We start from the raw sequence: 21,622 nt of genomic DNA on the forward strand, positions 1-21,622 counted from the left end.
CTGTCTCGGAGGCCACGAGCAAATTTCTCTGCAGTGGGAGGAAGATTATTTAGGAGTAGAAACTCCCATCAGCGCGGGGCGCTGCGCAGCAACCAGGTAATGTCACATTAGTATGCGCCAACGGGGGCACATGCAGTGGCGGCGCCTTGCAGCACGTCATGCCCAAGCAGCAGCAAAAAAACAAATCCAAGTTGGTCCAATGGTTGGTTTCAAACCCAGTTCCCTTAGCACAGCAGCACGATGCTCTACCCATGACACCACGGACTAGCCAGTGACCCAAGTTGGCGGAAAAACGGTTAGAGACAAAAAGAAACACAAACAGGAACATCCTGAAAAGTGTGTGAAGTATACTAAGAATGCTAATCGCATTATTAACCCATTCGGTTAAAAGTACAGTGCTCGTGTTGTCTGCTTTCTTTGTCCCTTATTCGCTTAATGCTGTTTGTTTCCCTTGGCATTTTCTGCCTCGTTAGTGGTGTTAATGTGGTTCATAATGCTTGCAGTCAGTGTGCATTATGAAATGCAACGAATAAGCAAAACACCACAAATATGCAAAGGACCAAGCCACCTGTGGGAAGGTGAGAAGAGTGGACAGCAGGTTCAGTATGGCGTCCCAGGCGACTGGTCCAAGCGGGGGTGCGCCCTCGCCCAGCAGCCACTGCAGGCACACAGCTGCTTCGTAGGCAACAGATGGATGAGCATTGCCGCTCTCTAGGGCTCGCCCCAACGATGGGAGCACTCCCGCCGCAGTATGCTGCAATGAGCCCACTGCCTTTGGGCTCCACAAGGCAGCACCCACGAAGAACACCGCCCCCTTGAGCAGAGTCGTGTCACACACATTGGACCTGCACACATTGGACTTGATATTGGCACGTGCATAGCATGATTTCTCAGAAGGACTACTGTTGAAATCAAGATCAAGACGAGTTCTACAGGAGCGGCACTTTCTGCGCTTTAAGGAGCACTCGAGTTCCTCAGGAGTCACCTCACCGCTGGACTATATTTGGTGACTCGAAGGCAGCCTTCCAAAGTATATAAAGTTCAATGCACCACGGTTCTCATAAACAACTCATGTCGGAGATACATTTACACCATCGAGCCACAGAACAAGGACACAATGTACATTTTATCAGTGGTTGCCAGCACACTGTGGTGTCAGCAGAAACGACTTCGCCGACCAGCCCGCCCACTCTGTGCACTACAGTGGCCAGATATGGGTCAATTCCACTCTCAAGAACTTACACAGCAGCTACACTTCACTCTATGGCACATGATAGTACACTGCCCTTGTGGAAGTCAACGAGTGCCCACGAGCAGTTGCCTACATTCCCCGGCTCCCGACTTAAAGATCTAAGATTTATCTACCACATGAGCTACCAAGGTGCGAAGAAACTTTGTTGTAGTGACTGTGGCTTGGTGCTGCATTTACCAAGTCACACTCGTTCATAATTGGCTGCACCAACAACTCCACCTGTGACACTTGCGGCTGTGAAGAAAGTATTTCACATCTTCTGTGCATCGGAATGTCACTGTTGTTGATTGAAGACTGCCGGTCGCACTTGCCGGCGTTCCAAGAACGAAAGGCGACTGGCAGCTCCGTATGTATTGTTCACAACCTATAGAGGAGGCTGTTATATTCTTATGCTGACACATTTGTTTGCCTCTTATGCCAAACAGGCAACAGGTTACAGCCCCCACAATACTGCAGCGCACATGCGAGTATACAGCAGGCATCAATTGTTTTCAAAGAAAGCTATGCACTCTCTAACTGAGCACTTATATGTGCAGAGTTTCCTTCAACAATACCTTATCGAGCGCACTGCATGCATGATGAAGAGTCCTCCCATTCTCACAAATCTTGCATACTGCCACTTTGCGACGTTGCAGCAACTGAACAGAACGCGTTTTGAACAAAGAGCTCCAATCGCACCCCAGCTATCTAAACAGCTCCCCGTCTCAGTTGCTGGTTTCAAAGGGGCCTCTGAAGCCTCCAGTCGCTCACATCATGCAGCTCGTCACAGCTAGTGATGCAACGGTGCTCATATTCACAAATCGGCATGTATTGCAATAATTTGTCATTTCGTGCCAGCGTTTGTGCTTGAAGCGAACAACTGACTGCAGCCGTAGGTGCTGGTGTGATCAAATGCGCACCACTCAGATAAATCTGTATTCAAATGCAGAAAGTTGCATGCGCTCTTGCTGTTCCTGGCTGCAAATATGTTAAATGTTGTGTTGAGATTGAGTAAATAAAATGCGGTTGGTGCGGGGGGCTGTTGTGGCCCCTGCATCGACGCAGCTGTTGTGGCATTGCAGTGTCTCAACAAAAATCGTCTAACTTGTCTGCCGACGACTCCCCCTCCTGCCGACATGGCCGTTGGCACAACACAGGTGTCGCAGGAAGTTAGACCAAAATCGGCGCCATGTCGGGCTAGTCCGATCGGGCCTAACTTATCTAAACTATTCTAAACCACAAAGCAAGACGACGACAATAGCAATAATAGGCTCCACATCTGCAGTGGTGCCCCTATAGTAAACTTCACCTGAAGTTTTGTGACCAGTAGAAAATTATTAAAGGACTCTGGTACCACCTTAGAGACACTGGACAGCCGGCCACGGTAAGAGCAAAAGATAGTATGACAGTGGTCACAACAAACATGCATGCTAAAGGCAACCATAGCAACAGTTTGCTTCCTGCGGTCTGCACGCCTGAGAGATAGACTGTGATAGCGACGTGGACCACTTTAATTATGTGTGCCAAGTGATGCTTCTGTATTTGCCTTTCTTCCTAGCTCTTTAAACCCCCCTTTCCCCCTGCAGGGTAGCAAACCGAGAATTTTTCTGGTTAACCTCCCTGCACTTCCTCTGTTTCTCTCTCAGGAGTAACCGCAGTTCTCAAAGAGAGCAATTAGCAGCAGTAAAGTGCTGCCCTCAATTGTGACTGCTTTCAAGACGTTAAAAAAGGTCCTGCAAGGTGCCTTTTGCCTAGTCACTGGTCCAACACACTGGCAATGGAATGTTGCTGCTCACTGACATTACCACAACATAGCAACGAGATGACCCCAATATGGAAACTACGCAGGTGACACAAGTAGTTCTATTACTAAGGCAAACATAGCTCATTCTGCCGAGCGTGTACCCATTTAAAACACTTATACCCCACCGATTCTTTGTTTTATTTTTTCACCCGGCAATAAACGATTAAAGAGGCACATTGCACTAACACACTGAGGGGCCTGTCAGCCACAGACAACACCAAGGGCAGGGAGCTGCAGCATCAAAGGAGGATGCGCACCTATCCTCGAGCAAGCGGCAGAGGTAGCCAATCGTGCGGTGTCCCAGATGGGTACCCAGCAGATTGCGCATGAGTCGCCAACTAGGCTCCGAGAAGGGTGCCACCACCACTGTGCGGCACGCCGTGGGCACCAGGTGGCCCAGCAGATCTGCACTCACCATACCATAGCCCACCACGCTGTCCAGCAGCTCCAAACCCAACTGCAAGATTAATATACACTCTTTCAGTGAGGGAATGCGGTGAGTGCAGTGAATCAATTTGATTGGAGTGGAGCGGTTACGCTAAGTCAGTCAGACGAGTGAAGGAGCAAGATGCCTTGGTGGCTAGCCTTGCAGCTTTGTGAATGCACTATGGGCCACTGCATACACATCAATGATTACTTGGCAACCACTGACACTAATGAAGACATAAAGCAAACATACTCTAAAAATCTTGACACTGAGATAGTGTAGCCTCGTCAGTACACAAGTAGTCATTATTCCAAAATGTGCTACTTTTCAACACCGCAAAAACTGACCCAGTAATTTCCAGTAATATTACAAGTGCAGATATACTAAATAAAAAAATGTTGCTATGTACACACCGCTTTTCAATAAATATAAAATTAACTATTTGTGTTTATTATTACACTAACTATGCATTTAATTCATAACTAATTATTACAACAACGTTAAAAAGCGCGAATTGGACATGGACGAAAAAGGCACATACACACACACACTGCGCCTGTGTGTGTATATGTGCATTTTTTGTCCGTGCCAGCTCGGGCTTTTTAACATTATTATGGATTGCCAAACTGTCACTCTGGTGAATCTTATTACAACCCAAGCTTGAAGGGTCCAAGCTACCATCCGCTCCTTCATGTTGTCATACTGGCAATGGCTTACCTGAACATCAAGCTCCAAATTGGTGCGGCAGCACAGGATGCATGTGTTCCTGTACAAGAAGTAAGCAGGTACCATTGCTCCACCAGAGATCTAGAGCGCTACCTCCACCCTAAAGAAGAGAAAGCATTCCGCTACAGAAAACATGGACAGTTAAGCACTCACTGTACAAATCCCATGATGGTGGTCCGGTCTAGGAACGATGAGTTGAAACGCACCACATTCACAAGCAGTGGCAGTAGCTCTTGTGCCCTACCAGCGCTCAGCACCTCCGGCATCCACTTGACCAGAAATGTGCCTGGTATAAAGCAATGACCTGTCAGCACAATCATGTGCATAAAGACATGGATTCTAGTACCACAAACTAGATGGAACTGTGGCCCTTATGTCAATGAGGTTTTCGTACAGCGGTAGCAGGGGTGGGGCTGTCCAAAGGCCATTTTGGAGCAATTTTTAGAGCAAGTAAAATTGCATTTTGGAGCAGTTTCGAGCAGACAAAATTGCATTTTGGAGCGGCTTGGAGCAGACTAAATTTCATTTTGGAGCAATTCGGAGCAGATAAAATTTCCTTTTGATGCAGTTTGGAGCAGGCCAATCTTAATTTTGGAGGAATAATGGAACACATAATATGGCAGCACACTTCAAAACCAAGACGAAACACAGACTAAACCGACACGAAGCGCACAGTAGAAGTGCGCTTTGTAGCTATAGTGTACCAGAATATGGAGGAGTGGGTCGAGTGGTGGCACGGCGCATGCTTTCCTGTAAAGCCAAAAAATATTGGTGGCACCACAATCGAACTATATATTCCCACACCAACGCTCATGATAGCAGAAAATTTTTCTCAAATTAGGTGGTCCAATCGATGCTGTAACAATTTCTGGGTCCCCATATGTCATTGCAGACTCAGAAAGCCGCAGTCAACCCTGGGCTGGTATAACATACAACTATTCCAATCTGCTTTTATTGCGATAGCAATTATATGGACACTCGAGGTGCATTTCTGCTGTCACCGTCGCCATGCTGTTCCATATAGAGTCCATGGGCAATAACATTGTCACCGCATGCCGTATGATGTATGTGCCAGTGAAAGCGTGCGAGGGTGAGCCGACAATGGTGGCTCAATTTCGCACGTGCAAAGCACCTGGGGGGAGGGGAGGGGGGGAGCTCTACTCTGGTGGCTGCTGGGTATGGCGCAGCCGCGCGGTCCCTATCTTGAAGGCGATGAGGACAGAGTGCGAGTGCTGATACATAGCTTCGTGTGCGCTGTTTTCACCGCTTAGTTCGCGTTGAAGCAAGAGGCAGCATGAAGGTCAATTCGCTAGCTGCTGCTGCCGCGCTTCCTCACTCCAGCGTTTTCAGCGAGTTTCACTGCGGTCAATGAGTGAGATGTGTTCATGTTTGCTTGTGCATGCGTGACATCAGGCTTGTTAATTTAGTTTGTAAGCGAATGTTTACAAGTTTATACTGCCCATAAAACTACTACCCTTACTTCGTATAACATTGCTGTCTACTATCTGTCTACAAGCTGTCTACTAATTTGCTATCGCAATCGATGCTTCGCTTTTCGGTTGAAACTGACTTTTTATTCAAAATCAACCATTAATCCTTCGTGATAGGTAAAAATGGCTCAGGCCTTGCCCATATGGGTACAAAAACAGATTGGAATAGTTTTACATTATACTGGCTCTGGGTACAGAGATGCCCGCCCGCTGCAGCGCAAGCCGGCCACTTGCCACATACCGCACGGTGTGTGGTATGTGAATGGCTGCACCCTTTTTTGGAGAACGAATGCACTCGCTGTTCGCGGCCACTGCCAGAGCACACATTCTGAAGCCATCGTGGTGCAGCATGGCGTAATTTTGGTCAATTTCCTGTGTTTGGCACAGTTTGGTGCAGGAATTTGCATTTGTATCAAAATAGCGCAGGAGTCCCACCCCTGGTGGTAGATAGCACAATGCAATAATGACAACAGACTATACTCAGCATATGATTTGAAATGTGATTCAAATTACTGTAAGGCTATTTCTAGAGATTAAAACTGCTGCATTTTGATACGCCATATGCAAATTCATTCCTTGATAAAAAAAAGCTGAGTTGCAAGCCTTTGCTCATTAGCTCCATTTGCCTGCTTACATAAAATAACCACTGCCAATGGCAGCCCTATAACGCCATTAGGAGATTGTGGAATGAAAAAATACTGTAGAATTGAAACACTTGTATAATTCTTCACAACATCATGGAAACAGCATAATGCTTCAAAGGTGCATCATGATGACAAACACACTGACCAGAATCTAGTTACCAGTATACGAGCTAGAGAACTGAACTTTTACACTGTGCACAAGCACACGGAATGTCCAGCCCAAGCCTATAGTACTCGTGTTTCTCATCATTCTAACAGCTGTTATATGACAACAGCGACCAATTCTAGGACATTTGAATCTATGAACATGAAGTTGCAAGAAAAATATTAGATAACTAAATAAATATTACAAGTGCTGTAACCAGAGAACAGGCACAAGCCTATGACATTACAGCTAATGTGCGAAATTCAGGTTATGATAATGGTAACTGGTTTCTAATGGTAGTTGCACAAATGATAAATCTTGGTGCTTTTGATTCATATACAAAGTGGATAAAGCCAAATTCAAGTGCAGCAACTCTCAGAGAGCACAATTACTAGATGACAACCAAATAAACTATATTCATGTGACGCAAGCACCAGGGAAGATTCAGTAGCATTGCAGGAGAACAGAGAGCGAAGAGCAGAAATGCTGCAGCTTCGGCTGAGGCCTGCTTGCCATGGCATTGCGACCTGGACTTCCTCACAAATTGAGATAGGTTTTTCAGCACACATCACCTATGCTTCTCACAATGTGCTGAAGCATGCCTTGCCTAGCTGTCTGATCAACAACAAAGACCACGTCGAGGGCACATGCCACAAACTATCAATCACCTGTTTTGTAGTCTGAAAATGACAGAAAAAATCTCTCATCATAACCTGATGTGACATAAAACGTGATAGAATCAATAAGGATAAATGAGTGGGGTCCCGTACTTTTCACGTACTGCAATTAATGTCAGCCCTCTTCACATTACAGCACCTTCCAAAAGCATAGCTCACAGCCAGATAACCAAAATGTGTCGGTAAAGTATAAAAATTGGTAAATTTCAATTTGATAAAAGGGCTTAAGCTGGGGAGTGCAGTCCACTGTTAAAGGGAACACACTAAAGTGTGACTCTCACTTGCTCTAGCTCACATGTGGCTCACATGCTCTAGCTACAAGTGCTGGCTGAAGTTATGTCAATACATTGCAAAGGTGTGCAACAAAGGTGCCAGTGCCACCAACCACAAGTCATCTGCTGAAAAGCCAGGTGACTGTACACTTGGCAAAGGAAAAAATTTGCACGTGGTCTACACTTATTGTTCTCTTTAACAGCAAACTGCACTGTGCATCATGGCGACAGCTTTTTTTTCAGGTGTGATGACATTCTGCACTCCCTAATCTGGCTGTTCCGAGTGCTTTGTCAACCAAGGCACAGAAAGCTACAGCAACTTTCCTTGTGATGGAATAGCACAGCATATCCACTCAAGAAGTAAAAACATTGTCGGCAATGACACTCCACGTGACAGCAACCATGAGTGTTGCTGTCTGGTTGCTACAGGAAAGGGACAGCATGAACATTTCCTTGATTTTGCAAGTGCTCCAACAGCAAATCAAATATATAAGACTCAGACAAAGGTTATTTGTTCTACACACTGCACAATTGCTCACTTAAAATGTTCTCACGCATTCTAGAACCATTCTAGATTTTCCCAAGCAAGGAATAGAGTATCATCTACTTATAATGATACATCATGTGTAATGGTCAGCCACTTTAATGTTACACTCATTTGTGTAGTTGCTGTGCAAGAAGATCAAACATAATCGCCAATATTTATCACACATCTGTGACAACAATCAAATCATGTTATCGAAAATATTTTTTCCAGGATAAACAAGGACAAAGGTAAAATAAGGTTGAGTTTGCTTTAAAAAATGCCCCTACGGAACAATAAATGAAATTAGAAAGTAAGTGAAGTAAATGATGCCAATATGAGTTAGAGCTGTCGCAGATCGATTGCTAAGCCTGCTTGGAGGTCATGTGCAAAATTTCATGCATTCCAAAGAGTTGCTATCAGCATACGTACAACAATTACGAACAATACACCACGCAAGTGTTATGAAGTGTAATTTATGTTGTGCTAATCAATTTTCAAGCGAAGCTTGTATACGCTAGCTTGCGCCAGCGATGTAACACTAAAACTCCGGCCAATCAGAGCCGTTTTGCTTCCACCGGGGAGGGAAAGGGCAGGAAAGGGTTTCGTGCACACTGCGCCCGCTTCGTTTCCGTTGAGTTCAGTATCGGAAAACTGATGGGACGGCCACGCATGGTGTGTGCCCCCAAACAACAGGCAGCGCACGCCGAGTGCCGACGGGTGATTGCCCGTGAAAGGGTGCGTTGTCGACAGGCCGATTCTACGGTGTGAGCCGCTGAATCAGCAAAACTCTGCCAACGCTGAGCACATCACCTGACCTTCCCTTGTTCACGGTCAAGTTACAAGAAACATAACCGTCAAACACAAGATGCACCCAGGACAAGCTTCGCTTACCCCCATTTTCCGGTAGGGGAAGGGCCGATGAATTTTTTCGCCCAGTCTAACGTCTACAAGTTGGTTACTTACTTGCCAGCATGTCAGTTCACTCATATGGTCATAGCACTGGACTATTTCAAAAGGTATGCTTTTCTTATGCCACAGTCACAATTGACAAGTAGTTATAATAAAGACCAAATTTCCTGGTTTTGTCATTGTAGGTGGATCGTACTGTGTAGCACTTGTGCACACCCAGACAAACAGACTCACCGGCCTGCTCCTCGAAAAGGTTCAAGCACTTGCCATTGTCTGTCAGTGCCCGCACTAGCTCCAGCCTGCACATGCAAAATGGAGGAGATTGTGTCTTTGCACCTGTTCCATCCACACGCAACACTGCAGGCTCTAGAGGGGATGCTTCTATTCCCGCTAGGCTGGGAGACAGCTGGAGTCAGGGGCGGTGTTCTGATGTCAAATCATGCCACGTAAAATCATGTAAAAGTGACCCTATTCCCCTAAGTTATTGTTGAGAATACTGCCTTAGGCTGTTTTCAGTTAAGATCTTCCAAACATGTTCAGTCGACAATTTTAAACTGTGAAAAAAAAAATTTTATAATTTTTGTTTTCAAAAAAGGGAATCCGCGCTTAGTTTCTTAACAAAAAAAAGTATATTTTAGCAGGAAAAAATTACCAATATTCCTTATGCCTCAGGCAACCGTCTGCGAAAACTGCGAATTGTCAGCACTTTCCCAAATTGTTACAGAAATAAATTTAACACCATAAGCGAAATATTCTTTCAAAATGTTATTAACTTAATATTACCTTGACCAAAATAAATATAATCTTGTTGGGAGCTTCAGATATAGAACAAAAGAATTACAAACATAGCACTAACTTAAGTTTAACTCACATTTCAACCCTTTCTGTTACCAAACAAATCCAGAGGGCTGAAATTTTTTGCACACATCAGGTAAATTATTGTATTAATTAATGCCAATGTTTATCCTTCCATATGTTTTCTTTCATGTACAAGATTGGCGGCCAATGTACCATGTTTGTCACTAAATGGAAACGAAAAAATTTTACAAAAGAAACCCAACTTTTTATTTCTTTCAAGGCGCTCCCAATGAAACTAAGGCATACGCCCCATCAATTCATGAAATAGTATTTTGTTTTTGCTGCAAGTGTACATGATATCGGGTAATTTCATTTGTGGGTGGATTCCATGGCTGTTAAAAAAGAAGAAAGGCAGATCCAACGCACATGGTGGAATTTATGCGAAGCAAAACTTTCGTGAAGTGGTTAATGAAATCCTATAAATTTGCCCATTTCATTCCAGCGTCTTTGGTGTAAAGGAAACTGGTCTCATGCACGTGCTGTCACACACCCGTGCTACCCAATGTCACAAATATTATGCTCACTAGTATTTGTTAATTTCTTATTAATTTTAAATATACCGTCCGCTTTATGACCGATCACCCGTTTTGGGCATGTGCCAATGTATGGAAATCATCATCATCATAATCAACATGCAGACACGCTTCTTCGCTGATCCCCCATTGTGGGTATATACCATAGAATGGAAACCATAATCATCATCAAAACGCGGCAACTTTCCGCTGTCAACTTTCCGCTGCAGAGTTCCCCGCCTAAATTTTTAGCTTCATAGATCCGGTTTATCAATCACTGACCTCTGCTCGTTTTATAATCAACCGGAGACTATTGACCATTTCTTTCTTTCTTGCCACCGCTTCTCCTCCCTCCGTAGAATGTTTCTGTTATTTCCAAGCAGTAATCTGGGTTTGGCACTTACAACGCCAAACATTTTGTCTTTTGGGGCCTGTCAATTAGGCACAAGTCAGGGTTCTATGATCACTGCTGTTCACAAATTTATTGAAGCATCCGGAAGGTTACGCTGCTAGGGCACCGACCGTGGGACATGTTATTTTATGTTTATTTTTGTAGTTAGTTTTCTCTTAATTTTTATTTAGTTAATTTATGTATAGGACATCTTAAAATCTGTGTTAAGGAGTTGCCAAAATCTTAATTTTGATTATTCACCTTTACCATTTTGTTCGTTGTTAGGTGCATGTTTTATTTTATCCAGTGTGGCCAATCCCCCTCGTGGGTACGAGCCATGTTTTGAGGCAACAACAACAACAAAATGCGGCGATCATCTCAAAGAGCTAGTTGGTGTTGGCCCCAGAGAACTGCACGTGTGATTGTGGCCTAATGATTAGAGCATCGGTGTGGTGTGCTGGGGGATCAAGGTTCGAATCCCTTCTTTTCTTTTTAAGAGTGAGGAAGATTCTACTCGTGGAGAACCCAACTAGTGACCGACCAACACGCCAACCGACCCAGGTAAAACCATGGGATGGTAGGCAAAGGAAGTTTTGCTTAAAAACATTCTAGCCTTAAGTGAAAATGCTTCCCTTTCACAGCAACAAAAGGCTTCCACAATAGCAGAAGCGCGGCCGTGTAATAGCTTACAAATATAAAAATAAAACACCATCGCGCATGGCATTCAGTTCGCAAGTTCAGCACTTCGCAAGTTCCGGTGAAAGTGGGAAGATTGATAAATGCACAGATAAAAACGCTGAACTCAAGAAAACCAGTTCGTTGCTGAGATTCTGCATGGAGGGAACATTTGGTAGCCGAATAAATAGCCTAATGGGAATCATAGCTTTCGGCTGAATTTTTGCTGTCCGTGAGCAAAGAGCCATAAATAGAGTGAAAGCACTTCCTTTGTTTTCGAACTCGCAGTTGGCCAGCAGTCCTGGTGTACTGTGGCAAAGGCAATGACAAGGAGACAGCAACAATGAAAGGTGCCAAATGTGTGCACCCAAAGACTCTTTACGTGTTTACATTGCCCATTACTGCTACTAAATTACTGAAGTTACTGATTACCAGTCTTTTTCGTGCGAGAAAGCACAATATTCACTTTAAACGAGGGCCATTAACTTAAAAATCTAGGCAAACCACAAAGCACAATGCAAGGTGTATGCCTCAGTTTCAGTGGGAGCAATTTGAAAGAAATAAGTAGTGGGGTCTTTATTTGTGCATTATCTTGAAATTTCCATTTAATGACAAACATGGTACAATTGGGCACTCATTTTGCGCATGAAAGAAAGTGAATAGAAAGATAAACCATGGTATAAATTAATACAATAAACCACTTGATGTGCGCAGGAAATTTCAGCCCTCTGGGTTTGACATTTGGCGTAGAAGAAAGCGAGGAAATGTGAGCGAAACTGAACTTTGTGCTATGTTTACCTTTCTTTTTCTATATCTGAAGCTCCCAACAAGATTATATTTGTTTTATTCAAGAGAACTTTAAGTTAATATTATTCAGAATAAATATTTCATTTACAGTGTGAAAACTATTTTTGTAATAATCTAGAAAATTGCGACAATTTGCTGTTCGCAGACGGCGATCTGAGGCATAAGGAATATGGGGATTTATTTGTGGCTAAAATATATATATTTTTTTTATTTTTTTGTTATGTCACCAAGTGGGGATTCACTTTTGCCATCACAAAACTATATTAAATACATTTTTTTCGCGCACTTTAAAATTGTCGACCGGATATGGTTGGCTGATCTTAACTGAAACCAGCCCTTAGGAGAGCATGTCACATACTCGTGATTCCTTGAATTCATTTCATTCAAGTAAGTTCTGTAGAACTCCACAAAGTGGAGAAAGTTTCATGTAAAGAAATATTGCCATGCATCTGACCATAGCAGAATACTACAAGGGTTTCGGTATCCTCAAATAACAAACTTCACCGATGCAGGAAAATTGATCCTGGTCCAGGGATCAAACTAAGGATTAATGCCTTGCTCCACCTTGAAGATTGGTACAGAACTTGATTGAATAATTTATTTCTGAAAGCTTTCAACACTTCAAGTTATTTGTTTTAACACGAAAGTAGCGCTAACATGGGACAAAGACTAGAAATAGACAATACAAGCGCTGACTCCCAACTAATGTTCATTGCGAAGCAAAGAAGCAGAACTTTGTGAAAAATAAAAATTACATCTATGACTCTCTCACACCGATTGTGTTTACATGCTTTGCTGCTGGGCAAAAAGCATTATTTAGAGGTCAGTACCAGGGTTTCGGAGTAGGACCCTCTGTCCAATTCTCACCCTATTCCGGAGAGTGGAGATCCCTGTAATTCCATTCCTTTTAATTCCTCGCAATGGTGAGAGTTAGACCATTCCCACTCCTGGAGTGGCTGAGCTGGTCCATTCTATTCCTCCGATTCCAGTAAATGAAACGCTCTCTCTATAATTGTTTACTACTTGTGCTTGCATGCCTAGCAACAAAAACAACATATTTTTGAAGTCCTAGCATTGTAACAAATAATGTCGTATACAATTATTTCGCACAAGAATAAACATTCCTTGTGGCCCTCTCATATTTTCAGGGTGTTGTTGCCTATAGTCTACCTAATAATTAATCATTCAAGTAAAGCAAAGATCAAAATAATCCTGCACTGTGTCCCCAGTAAAGGCAATAAAGTGCTAACTTGGGTTGGTACATGTGTGAAGTCACGTCCCGGTACTTGAGCTGCTACTCGTTTTCCCCAGTAAAGAGTGAGTGCAATTATTCGAGGAAATAGCAGGCAAGCAAAATTAGGATGGTGGTCTTCAAGGAGAATGCTGCTGTCGCAGCAAATGAGTACAGAGCCAAAAGAATCGCTGAAATCTGTTGGCTTTCTTTTGCGTTGCGTATTTACTGGCATATTAATGGGCACAATTTTCCAGCACACCACTGTGACCGCCTGTTATCGCACCTTATGGATACTGGACAGCGTGCAAGAAAACATCGCGCACTTTCCAAATCATTGTGGACTCACAAAGGGTGCAACTGTTTGAGACGTGGCTGTATTTAGCCTGTATCGCTTAGTCATAGGTCAAGCATGCTCTTGCTAAATCAAATTATTCTTGACAGCTTACCTCCTTAACGAATTTTTAAGGAGTTCAGTAAAACTAAGCAGTTAACAGCTTAACTCATCAACTACAAGTTAGGAAGTTAACTAAACTTGTCAACTAAAACTAAAGTTAAATGCACTTCAACATTGTAACTAAGAAAGGTTTCCGCGTGGAGGCAGTCACTTATAGGTAGAAGATACTGAAAGAGCCATTTAAGTAAAAATGGAGACATGTATAAATTGACCAAGTCTAGCTTAGTCTAATTAGCAAATTAGCAGTCTCTCTTAAAATCAATAATTAGCGCTCCGGGACTATGTGCCCATTTCATGACAATTCCATCGCAGAATCTCAGGCTCCATTCCATTCCCACTCCATCTGCCAAACTGGTGCCATCATTCCATTCTCATTACATTAGGGCATTTGAAAATGTGTAACGATTCTAGAATCATTCCAACTCCGGAGTCGCCACTCCGCAATTCTGGTGAGGACTAGTAGTGTTGTCCATTTCTAGTCTGTGTCGTGTGTTTGCACTGTTTGACGTGCTATGTCATCATACCAACAAGCCTGGCTATCAACCATTTTTATTTTCTTATTTTGGCCTCCAGTTATAGTCAGCAGACTAGTCTGCAGCCTTCGTGACAAATCTTAGTTGTAACTAGTGCTGGAATACCGATTTGACGTCCCACATTAATGAAGTTGTTTCAATGCAAGAGTGTGATCTGTGCAGTATGTCTTGCTTGTGCACCATGCACTCCCCAATTTTGAATCCATGAAGCTTGGCCCTGCAGAAGTACACTGCTACAAGCGCAACAATTTTCAAAAGCTGTCAGCTCCACTTATTGTACACTCAGCCCAGTTTCAGTTTGCTAAAAAGTTTAAAATTAGTATTGCATACACAACTCACTTTAGAATGCCTGAACATGGGCATGATTGAACCTTATTCGTAAAGATACCAATACAGCAAATTATTTTAGACTTCAAGTTATTTAGCATTCCAAAAGATCGCTCCAATGACCAAATAACTACGTATGTCTTGGATAAAATAGCCAGTTGCAAGAATCCACAAGTCTGCATGACAATGACAATACTGTGAATTTCAATGGCACTGTGATTCAGCAAAATCTGTCAAATGCCTATGACAATTGGAAAGTGCCTTTGTGGAACAATGTTTTATAACCTGCAGAACTTGTTTGCAAAAAAGGAAGCATATTATGCTTTTGGGAGACAAGTGCATCTTATTTAGTAGCATCATAGGTAGAAATAACACAGGAAAAGATTTTAATGGCTCCTAGAATACAATAAATTTTTACTCAATTATCGGCTCAAAAATAGTGCTTATTCTTGCAGCTGCGATTTTCAAAATTTTTAAATGCCTAGATGAGGGGTCTTAAAGTAGGCTACACTGAAAATATTTTTGCTCAAGCAAGGAGGAAGTGCAAGGGGTCAGTGAACCACACCAGTTACTTCCTAGGCAAGGAGTGGCAGAGTCAACATTTCAACAAGGGGATTTACCTTCGTCAAAGACGGCTTTCATTCGCAAAATGTTGACTCCAACCTGAGGCATCTCATGCATGCCCCCTGATGACCATTTTGAGTCTCCACTTTCTTTAGAACCGTTTGTCCTTTCTTTTTTTCTTTAATTTTGGAAAGAACCATACCTTAGGGGCAAGTCCTCCGGTAGTGACAGATCCAGCACGAGGTTGAAGCAGTGGGCCCTTATGATGTCCAACGGGTCCCGCTGCATATAGTGGAAACCAGTAAGCACCACACTTGGCACAGAACAATTCTGATGTCAAGGTGCATGCCCTTGTAACCAATAGAACGCTAAAGTACATTACACAACCAAGTAATGTGTTCAATATCCCGACGTAAACTGTGTGCAAAACAGATAACAAGCTATGTTGCAAGCCGCAGAGTCTCTAAAACTAATTTAAAAAATATGGTGCTAGTGTCTACGAGTTTCTTGAGTGCCTCTTTAACCTCCTGCTTGGGACAATTTGTGGACTGTAATGTTTTGAAATAAGTAAATAATAATACATAAACAAGGGAATGATGGAGAATACAAACCCCAGCTCAGTTTGACTGTCGGCTTGGCTTGCCAACTGACTGGCTTAGCAGTGTAAATGCCCCTCACGACAATAAAATTGTGCGCGCATTACTGACCCATTCTATTTAACGGTCTCTGCATGCAATTCTCAGCAGACGTGTGAAACATGATGTAAACTTCCACAAAGTTTGAAGATTACAAACTTTTGGCTGTAAACTTTGATTGTACGTATGCACAATAACAGTCGCTACATATGGCACTTCCCCAACACCATTATGAGATTGCAGCATGAAATGGTCAACAAAAACAAGACCACTTAGCTACCTCATGGCAACAGTTCAAAACAACCAAGGTACAAAAAAAAATTAGGACCAGACTGAGCAGAAAAAACAAACTCAACGAGCCGGAGAATTGAGTCTCAAGCTTAGCACATGAGTCAACTAATGCCAATGCAAAGCTCATCAATTCCATGCTGCTTCAACGATTGCATGGGCAGTTTTTCCTCTAGCTAGCTGTTCGCGAGCCTGCAGTACAGCAGGCCTGCACAGTAATCAAATACTGCATTTACTCATGCAAAGCAGAAAGTTTGCTTGAGGTACAAAAAAAGCAAGAAATACACATGAAAAAAGTTTCACCAAAGGCTACTCGCACAAATTCATCCATCCACCAGCGAAAGTTGAGTTCAACAGCAAAAGCAATAAGGAATAATTAATGCTTTTTTTTTTAAATAGGTCATTAGTGGTTGCATACAGTGTATAACAATCATGGCACTGTGTGCATTGTCACCAGGTTGCTGCAGGCCTGTCCTGCATAATACCTTTGGCCAATCAAGGTTAAAGAAAGACATTCTGCCTTACATGAGTCACTACTATAAAAGTCACTACACACCATTCTGTTAATGACAACCAACTTTTCCGTGAGACATAAGCTAACACTGTATAACTAGGTGAAATTTCATGCTACAAGCACTTAGCTACACTCTGCATTTTCTTGCACCTGCAATTAACTACAGCTAATATGGTGCAGTAAGGAGCTTTTTTGTCATGCACCAATATCTTGATGTAATTGCTCCTTTTATTTCTGTAACTACTCAGTAACCACTGCCATCTCTATGCTTGATAGCCTGAGGGTAACACATAAATACAGTCTGTACTAGCATGTATGAATATTAATAAAACTTCAGAAATTAAGTTTGATTTTGCTTGGCTAGAATGTTCTTGCAAGCAACAGGAGAGTCGAATACATTGAGACGCTTACACATTAAGTTATAAAAGTTAAGGTGCAGCTCGTACAAATTACAGGACAAGAATCATTAAAAAAACTTTTTGTCAGAATATCCCACCAAAAAAAGCAAATAAACAGCAGAACTAACCAAGGTGGGGCAAGTAAAGAAGCACATCTGCAAAAAAAAGTTGTACAAGAACATCAAGCACATAGAGATGGACAGAAAAGTTTCAAGCAGCATCACCAGACGTAATCAAAGGTTTCATTTTTCATGTTTTTTTTTTGTGTTTTTTTTTCACTCTCACTGTGGTATAAAATGGCTTAGGTGATGTTGATTGGGTTGCATTTATCTGCTATTTATTAATTCCATGCACGGCTGAAGAGGACACAAATCTGGCTAATGTAAGGTGAAACCAGACTAGGCTAGCTGAAGGATTGAAGCAATTATAACACTTTTATTCTTTAGTCAATGACAAGTTGAGAATGAAGGAAAGGCTCCTCCCAACAAAGCGAGAAGCACTTGTTTTTGATCTCTCCAAGCATCACGAAATATTTCAATCACAGGTCGCAATCGCACGAAGAGGAAGTGCCCCAGTGTTTCATCAACAATGAGCCCGCTATGGTCATGCACCACAAGCAGAAACAGCCAATATCAGTAGGTGCAGGGAAGATAGCGCACAGAGAAGAGGAGTAGGTTGAAATGAATTAGGGGATGGTTTTGCCTGACCTCCTGTCCAAGGAGCCTTGTCACACTGCACCCCACCCCCAGTGCTAGTGATTGCAGATGCTGAGGGGAATCTGTACCACAGAAGGCTGAGTAAATCACTTGTTCCCTTCCCATGAAGATGCGTGCCACACACACACACACTTCATGAGCAGAGTGAAAGAGCTTCAAGCTATTGTAGCACCCAAGCATGGCCAAGGCTGGGACATGGTTACCAAGAGGAAGAAGGGAGGATCTGATGTGGAACCAAAACGTTCCTCCCATACAAATATCCTGTACCTGCTCCTTGTAGTTCATGCAGACATAAAACGAAGACGCAACAATGCAGCAGTTCAGCATCAAACAACTGACATGCCACGGTCCTCTTCACAGTAAGCAGACGCACAAATGCAGAAGGCAGTTTGGAAGTGTATCATAGAACAAATCATCCTGATACAACTTCCAAAGAGCTTCCTTGACTTCTACCGCAAACATCAAGGTTGTGTGCCACCAGTAACAAGGTGACCCACAGAAGGCAATTCCCCTTGCCATCCAAGATTATCCGTTGAACATCTCATGCAGAAACCCCCTCTACCCAACAGTAAGGCACTGTCTTACAAAGGTTAAAGTGGGGACATGGAATGCAAGGAGCAGGAGGAAGAGGAGGCAATGATAAATGGCATGTGCATACAAACTGTCCTGAAGAGCGACTACCTCTGCATTCATGGTAGTCAGCCATTAGAAGTAAAAACCACGGATGCCGCGCAAGTTCTCGGTGCATTTTTCACGCTGAAGCACCTCCTGAGGCATTTCACTGTGTACATTGAAGTACTTTTTATTTAAGACCCCACCAAAAGCAAGCAATACCTACACTCCTCGAGCCCTGACCTTCAGTGTGCACTGATTGGCTTATCCAGAGAAATTGGCAAAAGACACTTGTGCATGAGTACACTTCACTTTATGTTGAGCAGATGTCTCATGTGCTGACAGAATAGATAGCAGATATCAGCACATAAATTAATGAACGTCATTATACTTAATGAGGCCAACAGATAATAAAAGCCAAGGAAAGCATAGGGGAAATTATTAGCTGTTTGTTAGTTGAAGTGTAGAAATGCTCGGGTAACGGGAAATCAAAGTGCATGAAAAAACAAGTTGCCGCCAATGGGAGCCAAACCCACACCCTCCGCATGATGCATATGCGTTGCTATACCTATTGAGCTACGTCAACAGTTGTTCCCACGTCCACATTCTTGGTATTTATGTATGTGCATAAGATCTAACCCTGGGAATGTTAGCCAGCACCACTCATGGTCATGAAGGCGGATGCACATCCTTTTGACCACTGGCTTGACATAGTATGTGAACTTTTTTTTAGGAGCAGGCAGGTGGCCAATAAACCGTCGTATGCTACCTGATGGCGTCAACCCTGCCGTAGTCGAGACCCTCACTAAGGACTGAATGATAAGAACGGGAACTGAGGGGCCCAATTTTTGTTAGTCACAACCACATGAAGCCAGGAAAAGCATAAGGGAAATTATTTTCTCCAACACTTTCCTTAGATTTATTATCTGGTGGCTTTATATGGTAGTAAATAACAGAAATTGGTCCTTCCTGTGCCACTTTCAATTGTTCATTATACATAATGGATTTACCCCCATGCAAAAATGAAAAATAGGAAGCCAATCAATAATCAAAATAATCACTGTTACAGCAGGCATCTTTTTTTTCTTGAGAGCAACCCCTACCTGCTCCTTTTATCAATACTGCAGAGCAGAGGGTGGCCTCGTCAACAGCAATTAAGGTCACATGCAGCCATGAAGAAGATGCACTATTAAGGGCTTCGGCATCAAGCAAATGTTAATCATTCCACGGCTGTACTGGCAATTGTTAGTACCTCTGAAGTGGCCCTACCTCTCCCGACACAGGTCCGCACTGCTGCCTGACAAAGGCATGAAATTGTCATCACATGGTGTTCTCTCCTTGCAATGGGGAGGCAATTAAATTACTCTCACGTTACAAACACAACAAAATGTCAGAAATATATGGAGTAAACCACTGTAAAGAGTTAATACACTTGCCTGCGCTCGAACCAAGGTACAGTAGAAGTTGAGCACTGCATGGCGCACCTCAGTGCCATGAGCTGGGTGCAGCAGGTCACAAGTCAGGCTATACAGGCTCTCTGCCCCTCCCTGTCAAAACACAAAACAAGTCGCACATAAGGATGGCACTGCCTAAAGCCTTCAGAGTACTTAGCCGGTCAAAACTCACAAAGGGGCCCTTGTGGCCTCAGATTGCCAGGTTACCTTCTATATCAAAGGCAGATATGTGAAATGTAATTAAAACAATACGTACTGAAGAAAAAAAACAGGCAATTGGCAATTCTATATTACCAGTCTCCCTACAAAAAAAGAGGTGTATATTCCTTGACACAGTGACTTTATACTTTGACAGCAAGAAATGTGTCTGGTGCATGTGTTGTCTTTTAATTCTGTGGATTCCATTTGAAACAATTAACAGACATTGCCTTAAACTTCAGCATCTGTTGTGGTTACTTGTGTGCTTAACAAGTGTTTTGTTCTGCAGTGGTCTCAATCTACAGATGATGTGGGCCCTTTTCGCCATACAAAATATACAAAGGGCAGGACTACAGCTACTGTTTGGCGACTGTGCCCAGCCCAAACAGCACGTTTACCATTTTGGTAGGTGACAATTAAAATGTCACATTTTTAAGAGCTCTTGTGACGAAATAAGTTTCACTGCAGCCTATAGCTCCAACATCAACTATATTATTATTATTGCCGGAAAGCCTCGAATAGCACGCACGCACCAAGCACATATCGTGAGAGTGCAGCGCAAGTATCCCAAGAACGTTTGTAATAAGCATGACAGTTTTACAGTAAATCTATTCTCGTATATTTTCATGCAAAAATTAGCCCTAGTATAAAAGAGATAGTTCGCAAGTTCGTAAAGTTTGCATTCAAGAAACACAGCGCGAAACAAGTACGTGTTTACACTTGACAGCCCGAGTGGTTTTATAACCCCAAATTACCTGGGCTAGTCTCCGGGTGCGCACCACCTCCGTGAGATCCTTGATGACCTTTAGGCGCTGAGCCACGGGACAGTCCTTGCCCAGTTCCTGCGCACGCAAGCGATAAACTCCGAGCAACCGGAGACATTGCGCGGTCGACCCACCTTTAATACTTCGAGGTCGATGGCATGCTCTTCCAGCCGCGGCACCGCTGGCAAAGACGCTTTGCCAAGCCCGAACAACGACTTGAACCTCTCTAGGGGCTTCTCCTTATCCTTAGCATTTTTTGACATTGCTGCTACTTATGCCGCTGCAAAAACGTGAGTTGCATATCAGGCTGTTTACGCTTGCAATGGCCTGTCACAGCACCAGGCAGCCGTGCGCGCGCTGTTGTGCAGACGACGGCAGCACACTCGCAGCGCTTATAGAGCGACAGGGATAAACACAGTCAGCTTCCGCGGACCCGTGTGAGCAATAGTTAATCCAATTCAGATTTGTCGCAAGCTCAGCCAACCATCTCGACATTCGTAGCGCACAGCTGCAGACAGACAGGGCGGCTTGCCCGACTTGCTACGCTCACTTGAGCACCTCCTCCATACTGCTCGCGATTAAAAAACAATGATGATGATGACGATAGGTGAGCTCCGGCGGTTTCGCTGTTATCGCTTCGGCCATTCTGTTCGTCTGCTCCAGGTGACGCTCTCCGCACATGTGCACTAATGTGCACGCCTTTGCATACATTTGCCGGTCAGTGTTCCAGCAATGTAAGGAAAACAGAAGAAAGGTCACAAGGCGTGCTGCGCGGCTTTGTGGTGGGCCGTTAAACCCTCGGAGGAACAGCAGGGCCACTTTTTTTCCGTTTCCAAG

The 21,622-nt window shown here is 43.4% G+C and overlaps 1 protein-coding gene across 4 annotated transcripts in view; it reads right to left on the bottom strand.

Annotated features, from left to right (window-relative positions):
• The window catches only part of LOC119449417 (tuberin-like), a 138,474-nt gene extending 117,101 nt beyond the window's left edge, over positions 1-21,373 (bottom strand). For 3 of the 4 annotated variants that reach the window (XM_037712585.2, XM_049665189.1, XM_049665191.1), the window contains exons 1-10: positions 20,920-21,373; positions 20,777-20,863; positions 19,806-19,916; positions 17,170-17,196; positions 15,409-15,488; positions 9,086-9,150; positions 4,342-4,474; positions 4,180-4,228; positions 3,293-3,492; positions 569-845 (exon numbers count right to left, since the gene is read on the bottom strand). In XM_037712585.2, coding sequence (XP_037568513.1) covers positions 569-845; positions 3,293-3,492; positions 4,180-4,228; positions 4,342-4,474; positions 9,086-9,150; positions 15,409-15,488; positions 17,170-17,196; positions 19,806-19,916; positions 20,777-20,863; positions 20,920-21,048 — 1,158 coding nt within the window. In that variant the 5' untranslated portion in view covers positions 21,049-21,373. The remainder of the gene's footprint in view (positions 1-568; positions 846-3,292; positions 3,493-4,179; positions 4,229-4,341; positions 4,475-9,085; positions 9,151-15,408; positions 15,489-17,169; positions 17,197-19,805; positions 19,917-20,776; positions 20,864-20,919) is intronic. The other variant, XM_049665190.1, reaches the window with a different exon arrangement.
• Positions 21,374-21,622: the final 249 nt, after the last annotated feature.

The sequence above is a fragment of the Dermacentor silvarum genome, chromosome 4, assembly GCF_013339745.2.
Source record: "Dermacentor silvarum isolate Dsil-2018 chromosome 4, BIME_Dsil_1.4, whole genome shotgun sequence".
Lineage (NCBI taxonomy): Eukaryota > Metazoa > Arthropoda > Arachnida > Ixodida > Ixodidae > Dermacentor > Dermacentor silvarum.